The sequence below is a fragment of the Cherax quadricarinatus genome, chromosome 85, assembly GCF_038502225.1.
Source record: "Cherax quadricarinatus isolate ZL_2023a chromosome 85, ASM3850222v1, whole genome shotgun sequence".
NCBI lineage: Eukaryota > Metazoa > Arthropoda > Malacostraca > Decapoda > Parastacidae > Cherax > Cherax quadricarinatus.
Window position 1 is genome coordinate 19,607,334 of NC_091376.1, and position 24,452 is coordinate 19,631,785.

At 41.8% G+C, this 24,452-nt stretch overlaps 2 protein-coding genes across 7 annotated transcripts in view; both read left to right on the forward strand.

Annotated features, from left to right (window-relative positions):
• LOC128703249 (UDP-glycosyltransferase UGT5) overlaps positions 1 to 9,899 on the forward strand; it is a 146,334-nt gene extending 136,435 nt beyond the window's left edge. For all 6 annotated transcript variants that reach the window (XM_070103503.1, XM_070103504.1, XM_070103506.1 and 3 more), the window contains one exon: positions 9,242 to 9,899. In XM_070103503.1, coding sequence (XP_069959604.1) covers positions 9,242 to 9,533 — 292 coding nt within the window. In that variant the 3' untranslated portion in view covers positions 9,534 to 9,899. The remainder of the gene's footprint in view (positions 1 to 9,241) is intronic.
• Positions 1 to 24,452, forward strand: part of LOC128703114 (UDP-glucosyltransferase 2-like) — a 238,842-nt gene that overhangs the window by 208,245 nt on the left and 6,145 nt on the right. The window lies entirely within an intron of this gene.

The following is a 24,452-nucleotide window of genomic DNA, read 5'->3' on the forward strand; positions in this document are numbered from 1 at the left end:
GTTACAACTCACATCTACTGGTGTTACAACTCACATCTAGTGGTGTTACAGCTCACATCTAGTGGTGTTACAGCTCACATCTAGTGGTGTTACAGCTCACATCTACTGGTGTTACAGCCCACATCTACTGGTGTTACAGCTCACATCTAGTGGTGTTACAGCTCACATCTAGTGGTGTTACAGCTCACATCTAGTGGTGTTACAGCTCACATCTAGTGGTGTTACAGCTCACATCTAGTGGTGTTACAGCTCACATCTAGTGGTGTTACAGCTCACAACTAGTGGTGTTACAGCTCACATCTAGTGGTGTTACAGCTCACATCTAGTGGTGTTACAGCTCACATCTACTGGTGTTACAGCTCACATCTACTGGTGTTACAGCTCGCATCTACTGGTGTTACAGCTCACATCTAGTGGTGTTACAGCTCACATCTAGTTGTGTTACAGCTCACATCTACTGGTGTTACAACTCACATCTACTGGTGTTACAGCTCACATCTAATGGTGTTACAGCTCACATCTAGTGGTGTTACAGCTCACATCTAGTGATGTTACAGCTCACATCTACTGGTGTTACAGCTCACATCTACTGGTGTTACAACTCATATCTACTGGTGTTACAGCTAACATCTACTGGTGTTACAGCTCACATCTAGTGGTGTTACAGCTCACATCTAGTGGTGTTACAGCTCACATCTACTGGTGTTACAGCTCACATCTACTGGTGTTACAACTCACATCTAGTGGTGTTACAACTCACATCTAGTGGTGTTACAACTCACATCTAGTGGTGTTACAGCTCACATCTAGCGGTGTTACAACTCACATCTAGTGGTGTTACAACTCACATCTAGTGGTGTTACAACTCACATCTACTGGTGTTACAACTCACATCTAGTGGTGTTACAGCTCACATCTAGCGGTGGTAAAACTCATATCTAGTGCTGTTACAACTCACATCTACTGGTGTTACAACTCACATCTAGTGGAGTTACAGCTCACACCTAGCGGTGTTACAGCTCACATCTACTGGTGTTACAACTCACATCTAGCGGTGTTACAGCTCACATCTAGTGGTGTTACAGCTCACATCTAGTGTGTTACAGCTCACATCTACTGGTGATACAACTCACATCTAGCGGTGTTACAGCTCACATCTAGTGTGTTACAGCTCACATCTACTGGTGATACAACTCACATCTAGCGGTGTTACAACTCACATCTAGTGGTGTTACAGCTCACACCTAGCGGTGTTACAGCTCACATCTAATGGTGTTACAACTCACATCTAGCGGTGTTACAGCTCACATCTAGTGGTGTTACAGATCACATCTAGTTGTGTTACAGCTTACATCTAGTGGTGTTACAGGTCACATCTAGTGGTGTTACAGCTCACATCTAGTGGTGTTACAGCTCATATCTAGTTTTATTACAGCACACATCTAGTGGTGTTACAGCTCACATCAAGTGTGTTACAGCTCATATCTAGTGTGCTACAGCTCACATCTAGAAGTGTTACAGCTCACATATGTGGTATTTCAGCTCACATCTAGTGGTGTTACAGCTCACAACTAGTGGTGTTACAGCTCACATCTAGTAGTGTTATAGCTCACGTCAAGTGGCTTTACAGCTCACATCTAGTGGTGTTACAGCTCACATCTAGTGGTGTTATAGCACACATCAAGTGTGTTGCAGCTCACATCTAGTGTGTTAAAGCTCAAATCTAGTGAGTTACAGCTCACATCTAGTGTGTTACAGCTCACATCTAGTGTGTTACAGATCACATCTAGTGTGTTACAGATCACATCTAGTGGTGTTACACTCATACATAGTGGCCTTACAGCACACATGCAGTGTTGATACAGCTCACATCTAGTGTGTTACAGCACACATGTAGTGTTGATACAGCTCACATCTAGTGGTGTTACACTTATATATAGTGGTATTACAGCTCACATCTAGTGTGTTACAGCTCACATCTAGTGTGTTACAGCTCACATCTAGTATGTTACAGCTCACATCTAGTGTTGTTAGAGCTAACATCTAGTGTGTTACATATCATATCTAGTGTGTTACAGCTCACATCTTGTGGTGTTACAGCTCACATCTAGTGTGTTACAGCTCACATCTAGTGTGTTAGAGCACACATCTAGTGAGTTACAGCGCACATCTAGTGTGTTACAGCGCACATCTAGTGGTGTTACAGCTCACATCTAGTGGTGTTACAGGTCACATCTAGTGGTATTACAGAACACGTGTACTGTTGTTACAGCTCACATCTAGTAGTGTTACAGCTCACATCTAGTGGTGTTACAGCACACATGTAGTGCTGTTACAGCTCACATCTAGTGGTGTTACAGCACACATGTAGTGTTGTTACAGCTCACATCTAGTGGTGTTTCAGCTAACATCTAGTGTTACATATCATATCTAGTGTGTTACAGCTCACATCTTGTGGTGTTACAGCTCACATCTAGTGTGTTACAGCTCACATCTAGTGTGTTAGAGCACACATCTAGTTTGTTACAGCGCACATCTAGTGGTGTTACAGCTCACATCTAGTGGTATTACAGCACACATGTAGTGTTGTTACATCTCACATATAGTGGTGTTACAGCTCACATCCAGTGGTGTTACAGCACACATGTAGTGTTGTTACAGCTCACACCTAGTGGTGTTACAGCTCACGTCTAGTGTGTTACAGCTCACATCTAGTGGTGTTACAGCTCACATCTAGTGTGTTACAGCTCACATCTAGTGCTGTTACAGCTCACATCCAGTGTGCCACAGCTCTCATGTAGTGATGTTACAGCTTACATCTAGTGGTGTTACAGCTCACATGTAGTGTTGTTACAGCTCACATGTAGTGCTGTTACAGCTCATATCTAGTGGTGTTACAGCTCACATCTAGTGTTGTTACATCTCACATCTAGTGTGTTGCAGCTCACATCTAGTGGTGTTACAGTTCACATCTAGTGGTGTTACATCTCACATTTAGTGGTGCTACAGCTCACATCTATTGGTGTTACAGCTCACATCTAGTGCTGTTACAGCTCACATCCAGTGTGCCACAGCTCTCATGTAGTGATTTTACAGCTTACATCTAGTGGTGTTACAGCTCACATGTAGTGTTGTTACAGCTCACATGTAGTGCTGTTACAGCTCATATCTAGTGGTGTTACAGCTCACATCTAGTGCTGTTACAACTCACATCCAATGTGCTATAGCTCACATGTAGTGTTGTTACAGCTTACTTCTAGTGGTGTTACAGCTCACATGTAGTGTTGTTACAGCTCACATCTAGTGGTGTTACAGCTCACATGTAGTGTTGTTACAGCTTACTTCTAGTGGTGTTACAGCTCACATGTAGTGTTGTTACAGCTTACTTCTAGTGGTGTTACAGCTCACATCTAGTGGTGATACAGCTCACATCTAGTGGTGTTACAGCTCACATCTAGTGTGTTACAGCTCACATCTAATGGTGTTAAAGCTCACATCTAGTGTGTTACAGATCTTATCTAGTGGTGTTACAGCTCACATCTAGTGTGTTACAGCTCACATCTAGTGGTGTTACAGCTCACATATAGTGGTGTTACAGCTCACATCTAATGGTGTTACAACTCACATCTAGAGGTGTTACAGCTCATATCTAGTGTGTTACAGCTCACATCTAGTGGTGTTACAGCTCACATATAGTGGTGTTACAGCTCACATCTAGTAGTGTTACAGCTCACATCTAGTGTGTTGCAGCTCACATCTAGTAGTGTTATAGCACACATCTAGTGCGTTACAGCTTACATCTAGTGGTGTTACAGCTCACATCTAGTGGTGTTACAGCTCACATCTAGTGGTGTTACAGCTCACATCTAGTGTGTTACTGCTCACATCTAGTGGTGTTACAGCTCACATCTAGTGGTGTTACAGCACACATGTAATGTTCTTGAAGCTCACATCTAGTGGTATTATAACACACATGTATTGTTGTTACAGCTCACCTCTAGTGGTGTTACAGCTCACATCAAGTGGTGTTACAACTCACATCTAGTGTGCTACAGCTCATATCTAGTGTGTTACTGCTCACATCTAGTGGTGTTTAAGCTCACATCTAGTGTGTTACAGCTCACATCTAGTGGTGTTACAGCTCACATGTAGTGGTGTTACAGCACACATGTAGTGTTCTTGAAGCTCACATCTAGTGGTATTACAACACACATGTATTGTTGTTACAGCTCACCTCTAGTGGTGTTACAGCTCACATCAAGTGGTGTTACAGCTCACATCTAGTGTGCTACAGCTCATATCTAGTGTGTTACAGCTCAGATCTATTGGTGTTACAGCTCACATCTAGTGTGTTACAGTTCACTTCTAGTGGTGTTACAGCTCACATCTAGTGTGTTACAGTTCACTTCTAGTGGTGTTACAGCTCACATCTAGTGTGTTGTTAGGTAAGACACATATGCAACAGTTAGGTATCTTTATTTCGAAACGTTTCGCCTGGTCACAGACCGGGCCGAGGGGGCGTTGACCCCCGGAACTCTCTCCAGGTAAACACAGTAGGCTTCTTCAGTCGAGTACAGAAAAGTTGATAGGAGCAGAAGAGACTTGAAGACGATGTAATCAGTCTTTAAGTTTTGAGGTGGTCAGTCCCTCAGTCTGGAGAAGAGCATTGTTTCATAGTCTGAAACAATATGGTGTTGAAGTGACAGGATGGATCCTTATATAGCGCCAGGAGGTGAGACGTAGGTCACTAGTAGAAGTAAGAACGCAGATGTTGGAAGGTCAGGTCCCTCTCAAATCCAGCCGTTCTCACTAGTAGAGGTTGTCGAAGTTGATTGTAGGTCTGTACCAAGATACCCAACATCTGCGTTCTTACTTCTACTAGTGACCTACGTCTCCCCTCCTGGCGCTATATAAGGCTCCATCCTGTCACTTCAACTCCATATTGTTTCAGACTATGAAACAATGCTCTTCTCCAGACTGAGGGACTGACCACCTCAAAACTTAAAGACTGATTACATCGTCTTCAAGTCTCTTCTGCTCCTATCAACTTTTCTGTACTCGACTGAAGAAGTCTACTGCGTAGGCGAAACGTTTCAAAATAAAGATACCTAACTGTTGCATATGTCTTACCTAACAACCTGTCGGTATTTTATACCATTTTAATGTTCAATCTGTCAGACACTGCAACACAAGGGTATCTTGGTACAGACCTGCAATCAACTTCGACAACCTCTACTAGTGAGAACGGCTGGATTTGAGAGGGACCTGACCTCCCAACATCTGCGTTCTTACTTCTACTAGTGACCTACGTCTCTGAGAGAGTTAGAGCAAAGGAAGGGGTAGCAGTAATGTTGAATGATCAGTTATGGAAGGAGAAAAGAGAATATGAATGTGTAAATGCAAGAATTATGTGGATTAAAGTAGAGGTTGGATGCGAGAAGTGGGTCATAATAAGCGTGTATGCACCTGGAGAAGAGAGGAATGCAGAGGAGAGAGAGAGATTTTGGGAGATTTTAAGTGAATGTATAGGAGCCTTTGAACCAAGTGAGAGAGTAATTGTGGTAGGGGACCTGAATGCTAAAGTAGGAGAAACTTTTAGAGAGGGTGTGGTAGGTAAGTTTGGGGAGCCAGGTGTAAATGATAATGGGAGCCCTTTGATTGAACTTTGTATAGAAAGGGGTTTAGTTATAGGTAATACATATTTTAAGAAAAAGAGGATAAATAAGTATACAAGATATGATGTAGGGCGAAATGACAGTAGTTTGTTGGATTATGTATTGGTAGATAAAAGACTGTTGAGTAGACTTCAGGATGTACATGTTTATAGAGGGGCTACAGATATATCAGATCACTTTCTAGTTGTAGCTACACTGAGAGTAAAAGGTAGATGGGATACAAGGAGAATAGAAGCATTAGGGAAGAGAGAGGTGGAGGTTTATAAACTAAAAGAGGAGGCAGTTAGGGAAAGATATAAAAAGCTATTGGAGGATAGATGGGCTAATGAGAGCATAGGCAATGGGGTCGAAGAGGTATGGGGTAGGTATAAAAATGTAGTGTTAGAGTGTTCAGCAGAAGTTTGTGGTTATAGGAAAGTGGGTGCGGGAGGGAAGAGGAGCGATTGGTGGAATGATGATGTAAAGAGAGTAGTAAGGGAGAAAAAGTTAGCATATGAGAAGTTTTTACAAAGTAGAAGTGATGCAAGGAGGGAAGAGTATATGGAGAAAAAGAGAGAGGTTAAGAGAGTGGTGAAGCAATGTAAAAAGAGAGCAAATGAGAGAGTGGGTGAGATGTTATCAACAAATTTTGTTGAAAATAAGAAAAAGTTTTGGAGTGAGATTAACAAGTTAAGGAAGCCTAGAGAACAAATGGATTTGTCAGTTAAAAATAGGAGAGGAGAGTTATTAAATGGAGAGTTAGAGGTATTGGGAAGATGGAGGGAATATTTTGAGGAATTGTTAAATGTTGATGAAGATAGGGAAGCTGTGATTTCGTGTATAGGGCAAGGAGGAATAACATCTTGTAGGAGTGAGGAAGAGCCAGTTGTGAGTGTGGGGGAAGTTCGTGAGGCAGTAGGTAAAATGAAAGGGGGTAAGGCAGCCGGGATTGATGGGAAAAAGATAGAAATGTTAAAAGCAGGTGGGGATATAGTTTTGGAGTGGTTGGTGCAATTATTTAATAAATGTATGGAAGAGGGTAAGGTACCTAGGGATTGGCAGAGAGCATGCATAGTTCCTTTGCATAAAGGCAAAGGGGACAAAAGAGAGTGCAAAAATTATAGGGGGATAAGTCTGTTGAGTATACCTGGTAAAGTGTATGGTAGAGTTATTATTGAAGGAATTAAGAGTAAGACAGAGAATAGGATAGCAGATGAACAAGGAGGCTTCAGGAAAGGTAGGGGGTGTGTGGACCAGGTGTTTACAGTGAAACATATAAGTGAACAGTATTTAGATAAGGCTAAAGAGGTCTTTGTGGCATTTATGGATTTGGAAAAGGCGTATGACAGGGTGGATAGGGGGGCAATGTGGCAGATGTTGCAGGTGTATGGTGTAGGAGGTAGGTTACTGAAAGCAGTGAAGAGTTTTTACGAGGATAGTGAGGCTCAAGTCAGAGTATGTAGGAAAGAGGGAAATTATTTCCCAGTAAAAGTAGGCCTTAGACAGGGATGTGTGATGTCACCGTGGTTGTTTAATATATTTATGGATGGGGTTGTAAGAGAAGTAAATGCGAGAGTCTTGGCAAGAGGCGTGGAGTTAAAAGATAAAGAATCACACATAAAGTGGGAGTTGTCACAGTTGCTCTTTGCTGATGACACTGTGCTCTTGGGAGATTCTGAAGAGAAGTTGCAGAGATTGGTGGATGAATTTGGTAGGGTGTGCAAAAGAAGAAAATTAAAAGTGAATACAGGAAAGAGTAAGGTTATGAGGATAACAAAAAGATTGGATATCAGATTGGAGGGAGAGAGTATGGAGGAGGTGAATGTATTCAGATATTTGGGAGAGGACGTGTCAGCGGATGGGTCTATGAAGGATGAGGTGAATCATAGAATTGATGAGGGGAAAAGGGTGAGTGGTGCACTTAGGAGTCTGTGGAGACAAAGAACTTTGGCCTTGGAGGCAAAGAGGGGAATGTATGAGAGTATAGTTTTACCAACGCTCTTATATGGGTGTGAAGCATGGGTGATGAATGTTGCAGCGAGGAGAAGGCTGGAGGCAGTGGAGATGTCATGTCTGAGGGCAATGTGTGGTGTGAATATAATGCAGAGAATTCGTAGTTTGGAAGTTAGGAGCAGGTGCAGGATTACCAAAACTGTTGTCCAGATGGCTGAGGAAGGGTTGTTGAGGTGGTTCGGACATGTAGAGAGAATGGAGCGAGACAGAATGATTTCAAGAGTGTATCAGTCTGTAGTGGAAGGAAGGCGGGGTAGGGGTCGGCCTAGGAAAGGTTGGAGGGGGGGGTAAAGGAGGTTTTGTGTGCGAGGGGCTTGGACTTCCAGCAGGCGTGCGTGAGCGTGTTTGATAGGAGTGAATGGAGACAAATGGTTTTTAATACTTGACGTGCTGTTGGAGTGTGAACAAAGTAACATTTATGAAGGGGTTCAGGGAAACCGGCATGCCGGACTTGAGTCCTGGAGATGGGAAGTACAGTGCCTGCACTCTGAGGGAGGGGTGTTAATGTTGCAGTTTAAAAACTGTAGTGTAGAGCACCCTTCTGGCAAAACAGTGATGGAGTGAATGATGGTGAAAGTTTTTCTTTTTCGGGCCGCCCTGCCTTGGTGGGAGTCGGCCGGTGTGTTAATAAAAAAAAATAAATGTATATATATATATATATTTATATATATATATATATATATATATATATATATATATATATATATATATATATATATATATATATATATATATATATATACATAAACAGGTGATATCACACTATGCAAAACTACCACTCTGAGAAACTAGCAAAATTCTAATTGCTTTCTTGACTTCTCACATTATCAAGAAGCTGTAAAAAACATTAACAGAAGGGCATATGAAGGGCCAAGACTGCACCTCACAATCTAGTCACCACAACAAGATTACACCTCACAGTCGCTTGACAACACCCGGCTCTGTGAACTACACCTGATACTTTACCCAAGCATTAGATTCTTTACTTGTCTAATGTATCATTAATTTCTTCCAAAATTTTATTTATTGTAAATGAATTCAATTTATATAAACCAAAAGGAATTTTAATATTATTTTCAAAACAGCTTTTTATGAAACATTTTTCTATAATTTTCCTGACGACCATGGATTTGCTTGATACAACTTTCTCAGGTTTTTGAAAATCAATTAGATGGTTAAAATCTCTCTTGTGAATAAATGTAGCATTAGAATCATGTCCAATTTCTATGCTATATTTATGATGTTATAATCTTAGTTCAAGACTTTTACCAGTTTGACCGTAATAAACTTTATTCACTGCCATTATGTTTGTAAAGAAACAATCATGTTATTCTTCATGTTAAACTTCTCTCCCGAATAAGAAAACCTCTTTTTTTTTACTTCTAATTTTTAAAATTCTCCGTTAAAACCCTTTTACCATTTCCCAGGTTTATTTCATCAAAGTCATCGATTTTATTACAGTTTTATTTTACTAGTAATTAGCCTTTTAAAACCTTTCCATACGTCTAAGAACTCGTTACCTTCTATATAATAAATTAGTTTGGTCATCTTACTATTTCATATCTGTTAATCAGGTATAAAGAAAACATTCTGAGGAAGTCGAAGTTGATGCGGGACCAGCCTGTACCACCCACGGAACTGGCAGTGTTCTGGACGGAGTACGTCATCCGTCACAAAGGTGCGCCTCAGCTGAGGTCACCAGCGGCACAGCTCTCCTGGGTGGAGTTCCTCATGCTGGACGTGATCTTCCTCCTCCACCTGGCTATGTTCTTCCTCTACTTCATAACACGTCGTATCTTCAGAGTTATCTCTGCTAAGATCTGCAGTGCTAAGGACAGTAAGAAGAAGAAAGAGAAGAAGGAATAAGATAACTTTCTCATGACTATGAAGTTATCTTAAATATGTTTCATAATTTATTCAAGAAAAAAATAATATGCAGGAATTCATACCATCAGAACATCAAAATAACCAAAACATGGATTAATTTCCTTTCTTTCATGCTTCAGATCTTTCAATACAAATTATACAAGAAAATATACTTACTAATCATCGGAAAGAGCTCTTGTTATAGACACAGGGTGTGAGACGTATAATTTTTTCTTATCTTATAACTTCATGTCGAGGGTTTTCTGTTAAAAATCTGGATAAATTAAAAATAAACAAAATATAATTTTGTTAATGCAAAAGAAATTTAATTGAACCAAGGAAGACATTAGTAAATGTTTCTATATTTTTAGCATTTCTTTTCACCTTTTGTCAAGACCTGTGATGCAAATATCATATGACATTATTTCATTTACTTTGTCGTTCAATTTCGTTTTATTAAAAAAATGCCACATAATATATCGTAATAGTCCATTTTTTTTTAATTTTTAAAAGAGGACGAACTTGTGGGAATATGTGGTCTGATTATGATCAATTCACTACTTCGTGGAGTACGGTTGCGCTCTGCACCTCTCTGCTGTTCTTTCTCAGCATTAGACGTCGTGTCAACACCATAGGAATTGAGCTGCTCTGTGGAGTGATATCGCCTACATCTGCACAAGTGTTACTCCCTGACTCAAGAAATCGTAATGACACGATTGCAAACAAACCATAGCCCCGGCCGGGATTGAACCCGCGGTCATAGAGTCTCAAAACGCGACGGGCTGGAGTTTTGAGACTCTATGACCGCGGGTTCAATCCCGGCCGGGGGTATGGTTACTCCCTGCCATCATTCGGGAGGTGTATGGAATCCTGAACGAGGAAGTGTACGGCATTGCACTGAATGGGGCATACAGGATTTTTGTGAAGCTGAACTCAGCCACAGTGTACTAGTCATTAGTGTCTCGTTTCCAGGACGCCAGTATCGATGCCACACCAGCTGTATGCGTGAGGATGATAGGCAAAGAAACTGGGAATCTGGTACTTACATGGGCCGCCTGGAAGGTACCTTTACCCTGAAGATGACTCTGCAGCACCCCATCCCGTCCTATGTACTTTTGGAGGACTTTAAAATACAGGTAATGGTTTCGCATGCTGGGCAAAGGCATACGTGCTGCCTATGTGGGGCATACGATCACATGGCAATGGTGTGTGGGAAGTAGAGACGGGCACATGATCCTGCTGGTGAAACACCTGTTCACGGGACGGAGGTGGTCGTTGAGGGCCCATGGTGCACAGGAGGGCATGGTCGTCTGTGAAGTGAAGTGGTCGAGGAGACCCTGGCTGAGTCAGGCAAGGGTGAGGCGTGTCAAGACTTAACAGGTCCCACGACTTTACTGGCAGCAAGTGAAGAGGCGCAGATACAGGCCGAGGTGTAGGCGATTGAGGAGGAACTAGTTAGGGTGCTGCAGACCTTGTCCCAGCCAGCTGGGGAGGTGCGTGCACCTGAGCTAGAGGTAGAATTGGAGCAGCCGTTTGTAGTGAGTGCGAGGCAAAACCACCTTGAGGAGCCTGTGACTATCAGTGAGCCTGCAACGACAGCCTGCACAATGGAACATCGTAAGATTGAGGTGGAGGTACATTGTGCGGCCTCTCAGGACGATGATGCGGAGGAAGAGGTCCTTATCAGGAAGCGGGCCTCTGCATCGGAGTCGGATGATGTTTTGATGCCGGCGCAGCAGCCTGGGAAGAAGTCCTGGATGGAGAGGACTTGTTGTGGTGGCCAAGGCCGGCAACACCAGAAGGAGGGGCAGGAAAGTGGTGAGAGGAAGAAAAAGGGAGCCCCAAGCTCTGGTGGGGATGGGAAAAGCGTTGACAGGAGGTGGGGTTGGAAGCATTAGGAAGGCCTCTGGTGTATGACAGTAAATGTTAATAGGTTATGTAACATTGTGAAGAGAGAGTGGTTTCGAATATTTTTCATCAAATAAATGGTGGATGTGGTGTTTATTCAAGAACACAATTTCAGGGATGGTCGTGTGTTGGAGGTGGAAGGATATCAGGTGGTAGCAGAGACATCTGCCTGTTTGAAAGGTGGGGTGGGTGTCTTGATCAGCGAGGCGAGTCATTTGTATTGCAGAGGCATGAGGGAGGGGACAGGGGGAGGGTCTTGTGAGTGGATGGTTGGTGGATGGGGGAGAGAGTGTCATTTGTGTGTGTTTGCACTGGTAGAAAATGATGTGCAAGTGAAAACGGCTTTGTGCATGAAGATCTAGTGTTTTTGTTGTGTGCCTTGCCATCTATGGCTATAATAGGAAGAGGACTGGAACTGCATCATACAGAGGGCAGATGTGGAACCAAAGGGGATGGGTTACATGTCGACAGTTCTAGGTGAACTATTAAGGGATGTCCAATTATGGGATGCATTTCGGGGGTGGGGGGTCATGGGAGGTAGAGCATACATTTGTCCGGAAAGGGTATGCGGTTAGATTGGATAGAATATATCTCTCCCAGAGGATCACCATTGAGTCTTTTCACACCATGGCAGTTGCATATTCGGATCATAGGGCAGTAGTGGCAGATGGGGTGGGAGTCTTTGGCGGCTAAGAATAGGAGTTATTGGAAGCTGAGCACGAGCGTGCTCACAGACGAGGAAGGATCAGAGGAATTTGCAGCACTATGGGAACAGCTTAGTGTGGAAGCGTGGGGGGCGGGAGATGTGGTGAAATAGTGGGACAGTGTAGCAAAAGAAAGGATCAGGAAATTTTATGTGAGGGAAGGGAAGCACATAAATCAATTGAAGTATGGTTTAACCAGTTATTTGGAGGATAGGTTACAGGATTGTTACATGCGGGGTGTGGTGGCTGAAACTTATCCTGTAGATGACTGTGAAGGAGCAGATGTAGGTGGTGCAGGAGGAGAGGTTTGCAGTGGTAAGGGTGCAGGGAGGAGTGGAAGAGGTGTTATGGGGTGATCGGCTATCGGCATGCATGTTGTGCAGACAGAAAAAGCGGCAGCAGGTTACTTCTATCCTGTGCTTGGCAGTTCAGTCGTGGATGGGGGGGGGTTATCGGGAGGGTCAGCTGTTCAGGCCTACGTCAGGTATGAGTGTGTATGCAGACAGGCTTTAGAGCAAGTGCTTGAGTATGTGCTGGGATGCATTGGGTGGGGTAATCACAGAGGGGGAAATATGGAGGGCATTAAGCGAGATGCATAAGTGGAAACTGCCAGGTATCAATGGTCTACGGTGTGAGTTTTATCTGCAGCATTGGGGGTTGCTGAGGGGCTTTTTGGTTAGACTGATGAATTTGATGAAGGTGGGGAGCGAATTGGGGGAGAAGCAGGCAACAGCAGTGGTGGTGGTGTTGGTCCCGAAGGGGAAGCAACAGCATAACCTTTGGAACTACCGTGCTATTGTGTTGCCATGAATGGATTACAAGTTATTTGTGAAGGTATTGGGTAACAGTTTTAAGTGAATAGTGGGGAGGGTTGTTTCTAGGAATGAATATGGATTGCCAGGTAGGCCAATTGTTGTGGGGCATGGGATCCTCAAAGATTTCGTTGAAGATCTGGGGAAGGGGAGGGGAGGGGAACTGTTAGCCCTGGATTGGCAGTGGGTGTATGATAGGGTGGAAAGAGGAGCGTTGAGTGCAAAACTTCAGTGTCAGGGTTTTGGAGACGAAATCGTGGAATGGGTTGAAGTGCTGTACAGGGGTGCACGGGCGAGAGTGCAGATCAACGGATGCTTGGGGAAGGCGATTGTCATGGGGAGAGGTCTTAGGCAAGGGTGTCCGATGTCACAGCTCCTGTTTGCATGTGTACAGGAACCCTTTTACCGAATGGTGGAGAACTGCATTTGTGCAGAGGGAGGGGGAGGAGTGAGGAGGACTTGGCCTGGTATGGTCGGTTATGTGGATGACACAACCATCCTGGTGCTGGAGGGGACGAGGTTTAGGGAACTAGAGGAGGCAGTGCACTTGTTTGGGGGTGTAACGGGTGTGAAAGTAAACTTGGAGAAGTCAATGATCATGGTGGTGGGAGCTTGGGTAGGGAGGGTAGAGTGGGGATATAACATAGTGCAGAGGCACTATCTTACATCTAAAAATATGTGGTATTATATATGTGGATGACCTGCGGGCCGTGAGAGAGGCAAACTCAACTAGGCTGGTGGAAGGCATCCAGGGTTGCCTAGGGGCACTGCGACTGTACCGCCTCACTCTTGTACAAAGGGCAATCGTGATTAACATATTATTGTACAGCAAGGTGTGGTATGTGGCAGCCATGTTCCTATTAACAGGGACGGCGATTATGAACATACTTCGAAGGGTGTTCGGGTTGCAACTGGTTACGGAGAGAGGTGGTGATGTTGCCTGTGCACCAGTGTGGGTTGGGGTTGCTAGATCTAAAAATGCGAGTTAAATGTGTTTTTATTAAGAGAGAGGTGTTGCGTGAGGGATTGCGTGAGGGACAGTTGGAGAGCGTGGATGCCAGATTGAGACTTTTGTATGGTGGTGTGGAATTGCGTGAGTGTGAGACTGTACTCTGGGGTATGGTGTTAGCACGGAAACCGGAGAAAGTCAGAATATGTGCCTTGTGTAGGTTGCTTGCAGGCAGAGTCGTTGCACCGGTGGAGGGGATTTTCCCAAAGTATGCGTGGGGGGGGATATATGGCACCGTTTTAGTAAATTGAGGTTACAACTCAGGGCACATGAGGTGGTGTATAAGTTTCTGCACGGCATTCTGCCGATGGGGGCGGTACATCAGAATCAATGGGTCGTAGAGGGCGAGGTGTGTGGCAGCTGCAGTGGGGAAGAGACAGAGTATCATGTAGTATATTTTTGTGAGGGTTAGGGGAATGTCGAGGATTGGATGTATAGAGTGGTTAGGAGGGTGGGAGGACATGGGGTGTCGGTGCTGCGGGCACTCAATCTAGATGTGGGAGGAATGGAGGAGGGCGTCACTAGGGCTTTGGTGTACATCATGGTTGACTATGCATGTATCTCGTGGGGTATGTGGTCCCTGGAGTTTGTGGGGTGAGGTGGCAGGTTTCAGTGGCAATGTTCTACAGTACATAGTGTCGCAATAGGAAAATTTACGAGAATAGGTGGCAGGTGACTTTCATGGAGGGTTACAGAGAACTAATATTAGGGATTTTATTGGATCTGTGAACAGGGGAGGGAATGAGCATGGGTGGGTTTAGTCGCAGAAAAAGGGGCGGGGTAGTCAGGGGTTGAAATGGGGTCGTCTCCTGGGAGTGGGTGATGTGTGTGTGGGTGTGTGTGGAAGAGAACGTGTGTAGATGGTACCGTTTGGAGTGCAAGGACAGTGAACTGAATATTCCCTTAGTAAAACTGTCAGTTGTATATTGTGTACACAAGTGATATGCCTATTTTCTTTTTGTAATATTGCTTTCTTATTTTCGCCAGGGAGTATGTGGATACGGGCAAACAGCATTTGGGGGGAGTCCACCCTTTAGTGAGGGAGTAGTAGTTAGGACTGGTAGGTTACCTTAACTGATACATACTATTTCTGTGTCTAATGTACATTGTGTTGGTGGCAATGTCTTGACTATCACATTAAGACACCTAATCATGTCTGATGTTAATGTACAAAGAGACCTGAAGATCGCTCTGTGGATGCTGTTACAAAGATCTTGTATGTAAAAGTGAGACTTTTGTCATCAGTTATTATTATTTTATTATTATACTCAAAAAGAGTCATGAGCTATTGTACCACCTTTTAATATTTTATTCTTGTATTTCTGTTAGGTGGGGTTGGAGTGCAGCAAAAGAGGGGGGGGAGGAGGGTCCCACCCCTTTCGTTTTGGAAAGATTTAGGCATAGTAAGTACTGTCACCTGTTATAACTCATTCATGTGCGCTTTGTATATAATATTGTGTAATGGTTTCATTGTTATGGTCAAAAACTTGTCAACGAATAGTGATAGAGGTTGTGCACGCGGTCCTGAGATCGCAGTTTACTCAATCACGGAGGTGTATGACATTGTTATTTGTATATAAATATGTACACATCTCTGCTGGTTTGCAGCATGGTCAGGTGTCAACTTGTGAGCTATAGGACAAGATGGAGAGTGGAGAGTGCCCACACGAGGGTGTGCCTGTGGTGCGGATTCGGTGATGGTAGATCATTATATCTGTCAACCGCTAGTTCGTGTGTTATTCTATTTAGTTATATATTGTACTGCCATTGTTTTAAATAAAAAAAAACTTAAGCAAATTATATCTTTACAATATACCCATGATTGTCTTCAGGAGGGTGGCGGACAGGCACCTAAAGTCAGTACTTGACCAGCTGTCTTTTGTTTTGCTTTGATGTCGCAGCCTGCCGGTTACTTATGTATCTTTATTTAGGTGTACATGCTGAGGGAAATGTGGGTGTGTTTATCTAGTGTTTGTATATATTGTTAGAAGTAATAAATGTATATTTTCCTAACGAGGAATTTTACCTGAACCCTCTAATAACTAAATCATTGAAGTGGCGAACCCTGGTGTAGCGTTTTCTGTTTTGATTAAGGTAGCCCTTGGTGGCTCTTTTTTACATGATATCAGTGTAACTTTTACATTTGCCCTCATGTAACTCAGAAAATGGGTGTCTGCAAGCTTAACTACTTTTGTGCTCCGTAAGTTTGTCAGAAAGAGATCGGCCAGTTTCTCCAAAATAGTGAAGAAGACAGGAGTAAAAAGAAATAGAGTCGACACCAGGAGCATCTATAGAGGGGGGAGAGGTATGAACTAGATTAGTGCGATGAGTGTTAGTCTGGCGGAAAGTAACTTAGATGTCTAAGGAACGGAGAGAGTTGTTGAGATTAGAAAGACTAGAAACACAGGAAGGCAGAGGACAGGAGAGTTCACAGGAGTAGAGAGTTTGGGAGAGAAGAAAGACCATTTAGCACGTGAAAAGGCAGAGTCAATGAATCAGAATTTTCCATTCCTCATAATTCATTTTCCGTCTTGGCTACCCTTCCCATTTCATAGTCAATAATCATAATTTATTGATTTGGAAAAACGAAGGATTCACTATAAACTACTTACACTAAATGGTACCTTACCTTTGCAGGTGCAGTAAACCTTTTTTTCTGGCAGATTTTTGTGCGCAATCCTGCTTATTTTTGAGGAGTTATGTGATAGCAATTCTTTTCAAATATAATAATAATTTAATATATGTGCTTTGCTGTGTGGCTTATTATTTTATATCTGAAATTTCTGCTGTAGATAAGCAAGTGTTGGAGAGTTTAGTGGTGACAAGGAAAACCCTGAATCAAATCTCACTACTAGTAACATGAGTAATGAAGCAAAACTTATAAGGTTCAAATTAGTCGTAATTGGGGAAGAAAAAGATCGATTAAGGATAGAACGCGTTGTAGATGAATGGTTCAAAGAACCGAAACGTTGTTATATTAGGCACATGTGCAACTCTTGGGTATCTGTATTGAGGAAACGTTTCGCCACACAGTGGCTTCATCAGTCCATACAAAGGATAAACTTGAAGAACAGGAGGAGAATGAGGTAATCAGTCCCTCAGCCTTGAGTCGATGTGGTCAGTCCATCAATGTTGAATAGAATACGGCATATGAGCGGAGAAGCAGCTTATAAACCGTACGGCAGGAGAGGTGCAGCAGTCGTAGGTGGTGCCACATTTGTCCAATATGCCGTATTCTATACAAGATTGATGGACTGACCACATCGACTCAAGGTTGAGGGACTGATTACCTCATTCTCCTCCTGTTCTTCAAGTTTATCCTTTGTATGGACTGATGAAGCCACTGTGTGGAGAAACGTTTCCTCAATAAAGATACCCAAGAGTTGCACATGTGTCTAATATAACAACATGTCGGTTCTCTGAACCATTCATCTACAAAATATATTTAGTTGGGTTAGGCTAAAATAAATTGTTCTTGTTATAAGGTTAGGTAAGTTTTCTAAGATTCATTTGGTGCAAAATTATAAATTTTTACATCAATAGTAATGCAAAAAAATTGATCTTTAAACGTATAGGAAAAAGAATTATTTTTAAATGAGTTCCTGCTAATTGACCAGTTTTACATATTTGGCACGATATATATATATATATATATATATATATATATATATATATATATATATATATATATATATATATATATATATATATATATATATATATATATATATATATATATATATATATATATATATACACACACACACACACACAAATATATATATATATATATATATATATATATATATATATATATATATATATATATATATTCATATATATATATATGTATATATTCATATATATATATATATATATACATATATATATATATATATATATATATATATATATATATATATATATATATATATATATATATATATATATATATATATATATATATATATATATATATATATATATATATATATATATATATATATATATATATATATATATATATATATATATATATTGGTAATCCCACACCTTCCCCTATTTTCCAAACTACGAATACTCTGCATTATATTCACACCACACATTGCCCTCAGACATGACATCTCCACTGCCTCCAGCCTTCTCCTCGTTGCAACATTCATCACCCATGCTTCACACCCATATAAGAGTGTTGGTACAACTATACTCTCATACATTCCCCGTTTTGCTTCTACGGACAAAGTTCTTTGTCTCACAGACTCCCAAGTGCACTACTCATCCTTTTCTGCTCATCAGTTATGTGATTCACCTCATCCTTCATAGACCAATCTGCTGACACGTCCACTCCTAAATATCAGAGAGTATGGAGGAGGTGAATGTATTCAGATATTTAAATTCAGATATTTAAGAGTGGACGTGTCAGCAGATGGGTCTATGAAGGTCTATGTTGTATAATCTCGCCATTATATGTCTTCTGCTTACCTCATATTTTTACGGTTCCGTGATAGTGTGAGAATTCACGAAAGCGCCTTGAAGTTCACTATTTTTTCATAGTAATTGTTCTCATATCCAAAGAAAATACACTAATCTTCAGTCAACAATATTTTCACAACTTACAAACAGATGCTAGACTCAGGCGTCAGACTATGAATTTGTTTAAGGTTACAAGATAAATATTGATGTACTCAACACTGCTAAAAGTATTTGTACTCTTTTTCTCAATGGAATTAAAATTTCAGGATTTCCCTAAATTTAAGCACATGTCTTTTTCCCCCTGAGAGCCGTAGTGAGCCTGATGCTCATCACTACGATTATCTCAAGTGTACGTGATAACCTGAGCTCCCAAGTGAGGTTGATGCTCATCACTACGATTATCTCAAGTGTACGTGATAATCTGAGCTCCCAAGTGAGGTTGATGCTCATCACTACGATTATCTCAAGTGTACGTGATAACCTGAGCTCCCAAGTGAGGTTGATGCTCATCACTACGATTATCTCAAGTGTACGTGATAACCTGAGCTCCCAAGTGAGGTTGATGCTCATCACTACGATTATCTCAAGTGTACGTGATAATCTGAGCTCCCAAGTGAGGTTGATGCTCATCACTACGATTATCTCAAGTGTACGTGATAACCTGAGCTCCCAAGTGAGGTTGATGCTCATCACTACGATTATCTCAAGTGTACGTGATAACCTGAGCTCCCAAGTGAGGTTGATGCTCATCACTACGATTATCTCAAGTGTACGTGATAACCTGAGCTCCCAAGTGAGGTTGATGCTCATCACTACGATTATCTCAAGTGTACGTGATAACCTGAGCTCCCAAGTGAGGTTGATGCTCATCACTACGATTATCTCAAGTGTACGTGATAACCTGAGCTCCCAAGTGAGGTTGATGCTCCTCCAACTTCTATATTAAGTAATGTTTTAAGTGAACTTCGTATAAAACATCCTTAGAATATTTATTTAAGAGGAGTGAAGTTGTTAATTATGCATTTCTTAGCGACTTCATATTATGATATAAGAACATAAAGAAGGAACACTGAAGCAGGCCTACTGGCCTATGCGAGGCAGGTCCAGTTCTCCCACTGGCTTTAGCTCGCTGACCTAGTGACATTAAGCTCACTGACCGTCTGACCTCACTGACCTAGTGAGGTCAGACACGTCACTTGAGGGAGGAGCACTGCATCCGACCTAGTAGCACAAGCTAGTTAGGTCCAACTCACACCCACCCACATCCACTCATGTGATTATCCCACCTATTTTTAAAATTACACAACTCGGGAGTTTGTTCTACTCGTCCACAACTCTATTACCAAACCAGTGCTTTCTGAAAGCCAATTTTAGCCTAGAGTCATATCAGCCGGGTCAACAGCCGGGTCAACAGCCGGGTCAACAGCCTATATCAGAGGCCAGTACTTGACACAAAAGATTTCTTATCATAGCTAACGTAAATCATGTTACTATATATTCTTATTTAATTCTCATTATATTTAATTAGCTCCAATTTTTTTCAACAAACCGGCAGTATCCCACCAAAGCAGTGTGACTTAAAAAGAAAAACCAATTATTTTCTTTTCAAACTTAGTAATTTATACATGAGAAGGGGTTACTATCCCCTTAAATCTTTTGTACCATATTATATAATAAAAATATTCCTACTGATGAATATATATATGTATATATATATATATATATATATATATATATATATATATATATATATATATATATATATATATATATATATATATGAAGGAGACTCGAACCTACGAACCTTCGGACAAGGTACGCAGTGCTTTACCGATCTACCCACACTGGACCAATATATTTCGCATGCTCTCGCGAATTCCTTGCATATATATATATATATATATATATATATATATATATATATATATATATATATATATATATATATATATATATATATATATATATATATATCTTTCTTTCTTTCAACACATCGGCTGTATCCCACCAAGGCAGGGTGGCCCAAAAGGAAAAACAAAAGTTTATCCTTTCACATTTAGTAATATATACAGGAGAAGGGGTTACTAGCCCCTTGCTCCTGGCATTTTAGTCGCCTCTTACAACACGCATAGCTTACGGAGGAAGAATTCTGTTCCACTTCCCCATGGAGATAAGAGGAAATAAACAAGAACAAGAGCTAGTAAGAAAATAGAAGAAAACCCAGAGGGGTGTGTATACATATGCTTGTACATGTATGTGTTGTGTGACCTAAGTGTAAGTAGAAGTAGCAAGACATACCTGAAATCTTGCATGTTCATGAGACAGAAAAAAGGACACCAGCAATCCTACCATCATGTAAAACAATTACAGGCTTTCGTTTTACACTCACTTGGCAGGACGGTAGTACCTCCCTGGGCGGTTGCTGTCTACCAACCTACTACCTACATATATATATATATATATATATATTATATATATATATATTATATATATATATATTATATATATATATATTATATATATATATTCTTCATTCTTTCAACACACCGGCCGCATCCCACCGAGGCAGGGTGGCCCAAAAGGAAAAACGAAAATTTCTCCTTTTACATTTAGTAATATATACAGGAGAAGGAGTTACTAGCCCCTTGCTCCCGGCATTTTAGTTGCCTCTTACAACACGCATGGCTTACGGAGGAAGAATTCTGTTCCACTTCCCCATGGAGATAAGAGGAAATAAAAAGAACAAGAGCCAGAAAGAAAATAGCATAAAACCCAGAGTGGTGTGTATATATATGCTTGTACATGTATGTGTAGTGTGACCTAAGTGTAAGTAGAAGTAGCAAGACGTACCTGAAATCTTGCATGTTTATGAGACAGAATAAAATGTCACCAGCAATCCTACCATCATGTAAAACAATAATAGGCCTCCGTTTTACACTCCCTGGCAGGACGGTAGTACCTCCCTGGGCGATGCTGTCTACCAACCTACTACCTACAAGATATATATATATATATATATATATATATATATATATATATATATATATATATATATATATATATATATATATATATATATATATATATATATATATATATATATATATATATATATATATATATATATATATATATATATATATATATATATATATATATATATATATGCAGAATAACCACTGTGAAAAAACAGTGAAATTCAAAGTGCTTTCGTGATATCTCACATTATCAATGAACTACAGAAATAAAAGATTAACAGGGAGGCCTATAACGACAAGTCTGCACCTCGCAGCCACCTCTCAACACCTGACTTTTTATGATGATGTTGGTAGGTAGTCAAGGATCTGGGCAACACAGCTTATATTTTACCAGTCATTAAGAATTTAACTTGTCTAATGTATCTTAAATTCTTCTCAAGTTTTATTAATTTTAAATGAATCCAATTTACATAACCTAAAAGCAATATTCTTGTTTTTTTTTTCAACGTGGTTTTTATGAAACTTGATTCTATTACATTTCTCTAGGCCATGGACTGGCTAGATACAACTTTCCCATCTTTTGAAAATCGATTGGATGATTAAAATCTCTTACATGAATAAACAGAGCATTAGAATCTTGTCCTCTTTTAATGCTATGTTTATGTTGTTTTACCTCTTTAAGGGGGGCTCCTTGTCGTGGTAAAGAGGCTATCGGTCTGAGGAATTAGACCTCTTGGTCTTCTTCCTCCGACCGAACCTAATTACCCCCTAATCCCCCCTTTCCTATCCCTTCCTCCCCTTTTGTCCCTTCCCTCCCCTCTCCCAACCCTCCCCTTTTCCTTCTCCCGTTTGTAGCCTCTGGGATCCTTCCCTCTGGCATTGCAGTTTCTAGGTGGGGGGTGACATGCTGGAGTTCATCCCCCTCCTTGATGTCCCTCGGGGATAGTGTGGTTTGCTGTGGAATCTGAATTGTCTGAGGATGCCCTACTCCCTTCCCGGTTTCTGGGTCGTGGGTAAGGTGCCCTTTGAATGATGGGTGTATCTTCAGAAGCTGCCTGTCGGTTCTGGGGGTGGCAGCCAAAGGAGGTATGCTTTGTGATGGGTTTCCGACTGTCCTTTCTTTTGTCCCTTGAGGTAGCTCGATAGATATGAGGCTGCTATCCCAGAGCACTGGTATACTGGCGTGAAGGGTAGGGTATGGCACAGGTTTCATGCTGCATCTTCACTGCCAGTGGGCTCGAGGCCCTCTCGGATGAGGGAAAGAGCTTTCAGCCCCTCAATGCCTCTTTACGACTGTCCCTCCACTGTCCCTCTTTTTTTTTCTTTCCTTCTTTATTTTTTTCTTCTTAAAATAACAAGAAAGGAGATATGGAAGATGCACCTATTATTATGGAATATTCACCCAGTGTAACTATTTGTTCTCCCAGGCCCCATTCTGACCCCACACCCTGTTCTGACCCAGCTTCATTATTGGACCATTCTCTCGACTCTTCTCATACCCCTGTACCTTCTGCCAGTGATGCTTCATCACCTGCTTCAGATGCTGCAGTGTCACCCATTTCAGTTCATACCACTGCTTCTAGCACAACTTTGACAATGCGTCTGGCTTCCCTGAATATGGTATGACGGTTCTCGGATTGCCCACCTCCCTCGGGTCAGACCGCTTGCGGTTCTACTCCTAAGCATCCACGACAACCTACTGACGACAGTTCATCAATGACTGCTCAAAAACGACCTAAACGGCACTCACTACCTTTGAATACCACACTAACGAGTATGCAGTGGACAAAATTCTTTTCTTTTTAAGCAACATCTCAAACTGATTATCTTTCTGACCATGGAACTCGTAAAGCTCTTTTATGGCATGTTGGCCCAAATATATCTTTTCATGCACTTCAAAGCGAAGTGCATGTCATAACAGTACAGAATTCCGAGCAAACTCATGCCCTCTCCTGCATCACTCTCATAGATAACATACCAGTCACCATTCGTAAGCACACTACTCTTAATTCTTGCAGTGGTACTGTGGTCTTGCCGTGTACTGTTGTACAGAGTGACTTTTTGCCTTGCAGCGAGGATATTTTAGAACAATTAGCCCTTCAGAACTTCCCTATCCTCATGGTAGATATGTACATCCTGCCTGCTCGTGGGCGGAGGCACTTTCCTAGTAACATCGCTCGCTTAACCTTCGATTGCCATGAGCTTCCATCCTCTGTTCATATTGTGGGCCATCGTCTAGAGGTCTTTCAAGTTGTTCCCACTCCCCATCAGTGTCATAATTGCTGACGTTTTGGACATCCTGCTAAGCACTGCAGATCTGCAGCAGAATGCCCGGTCTGTGGTACAGCAGATCATTCCAATACGCCATTTAGTCTTCCCCCATCTTGTCTTAATTGCAAGGAGCCTCATTCGTCCTTTTCACGCTGTTGCCAAGTTTATCGTAGTGAACGAGAGATCCATTATCTTAAGGAGTGTAAGGGCCTCACTTACACTATGGCTGTCTCTCAGCTCTGCCTTCAAGGTAAAGTCCCTCTTGTCCCATATGCTCGGGTAGCCTGAAGACCTCCAGCCTCGACAGTCCTCTCGCCTCTCAATTCCTCTGTGTCTGTGTCTTCTGGGGTCGCCCCAGTTTCGAATTCTTTTGCAGTTTTATCCTCTGACACTCCTACCTCCACACCACTTCCTCCTTCTACTTCTTCATCTCACTCATTTGCTTCTCAATCTACTAAACCTCGCAGACCTGCACTTTCTTCTCATCCATCACCTGCACAAAATATATCTCCTACCTTGGAGCCTCGTTCTCATCCTCTTTCCAGCTCTCACACGAAAGTAGAGGTTCACCCTCCCCCTCGTGTAGTCCCTTCTTCTCCTGTTCTCCCCCCCTGTCTTCCTCCATAGTTACCCTCCAGCCTCCTTCCTCTCCTGTTACACTGCAGGCCTCTTCTACCCCAGCCAATGCATCTCTCCACGTTCATACTCCCTGCCCCCCTCAGACCTCTTTGGTTTCCTCTGTAGTTCCTTCAACCTTTCCTTGC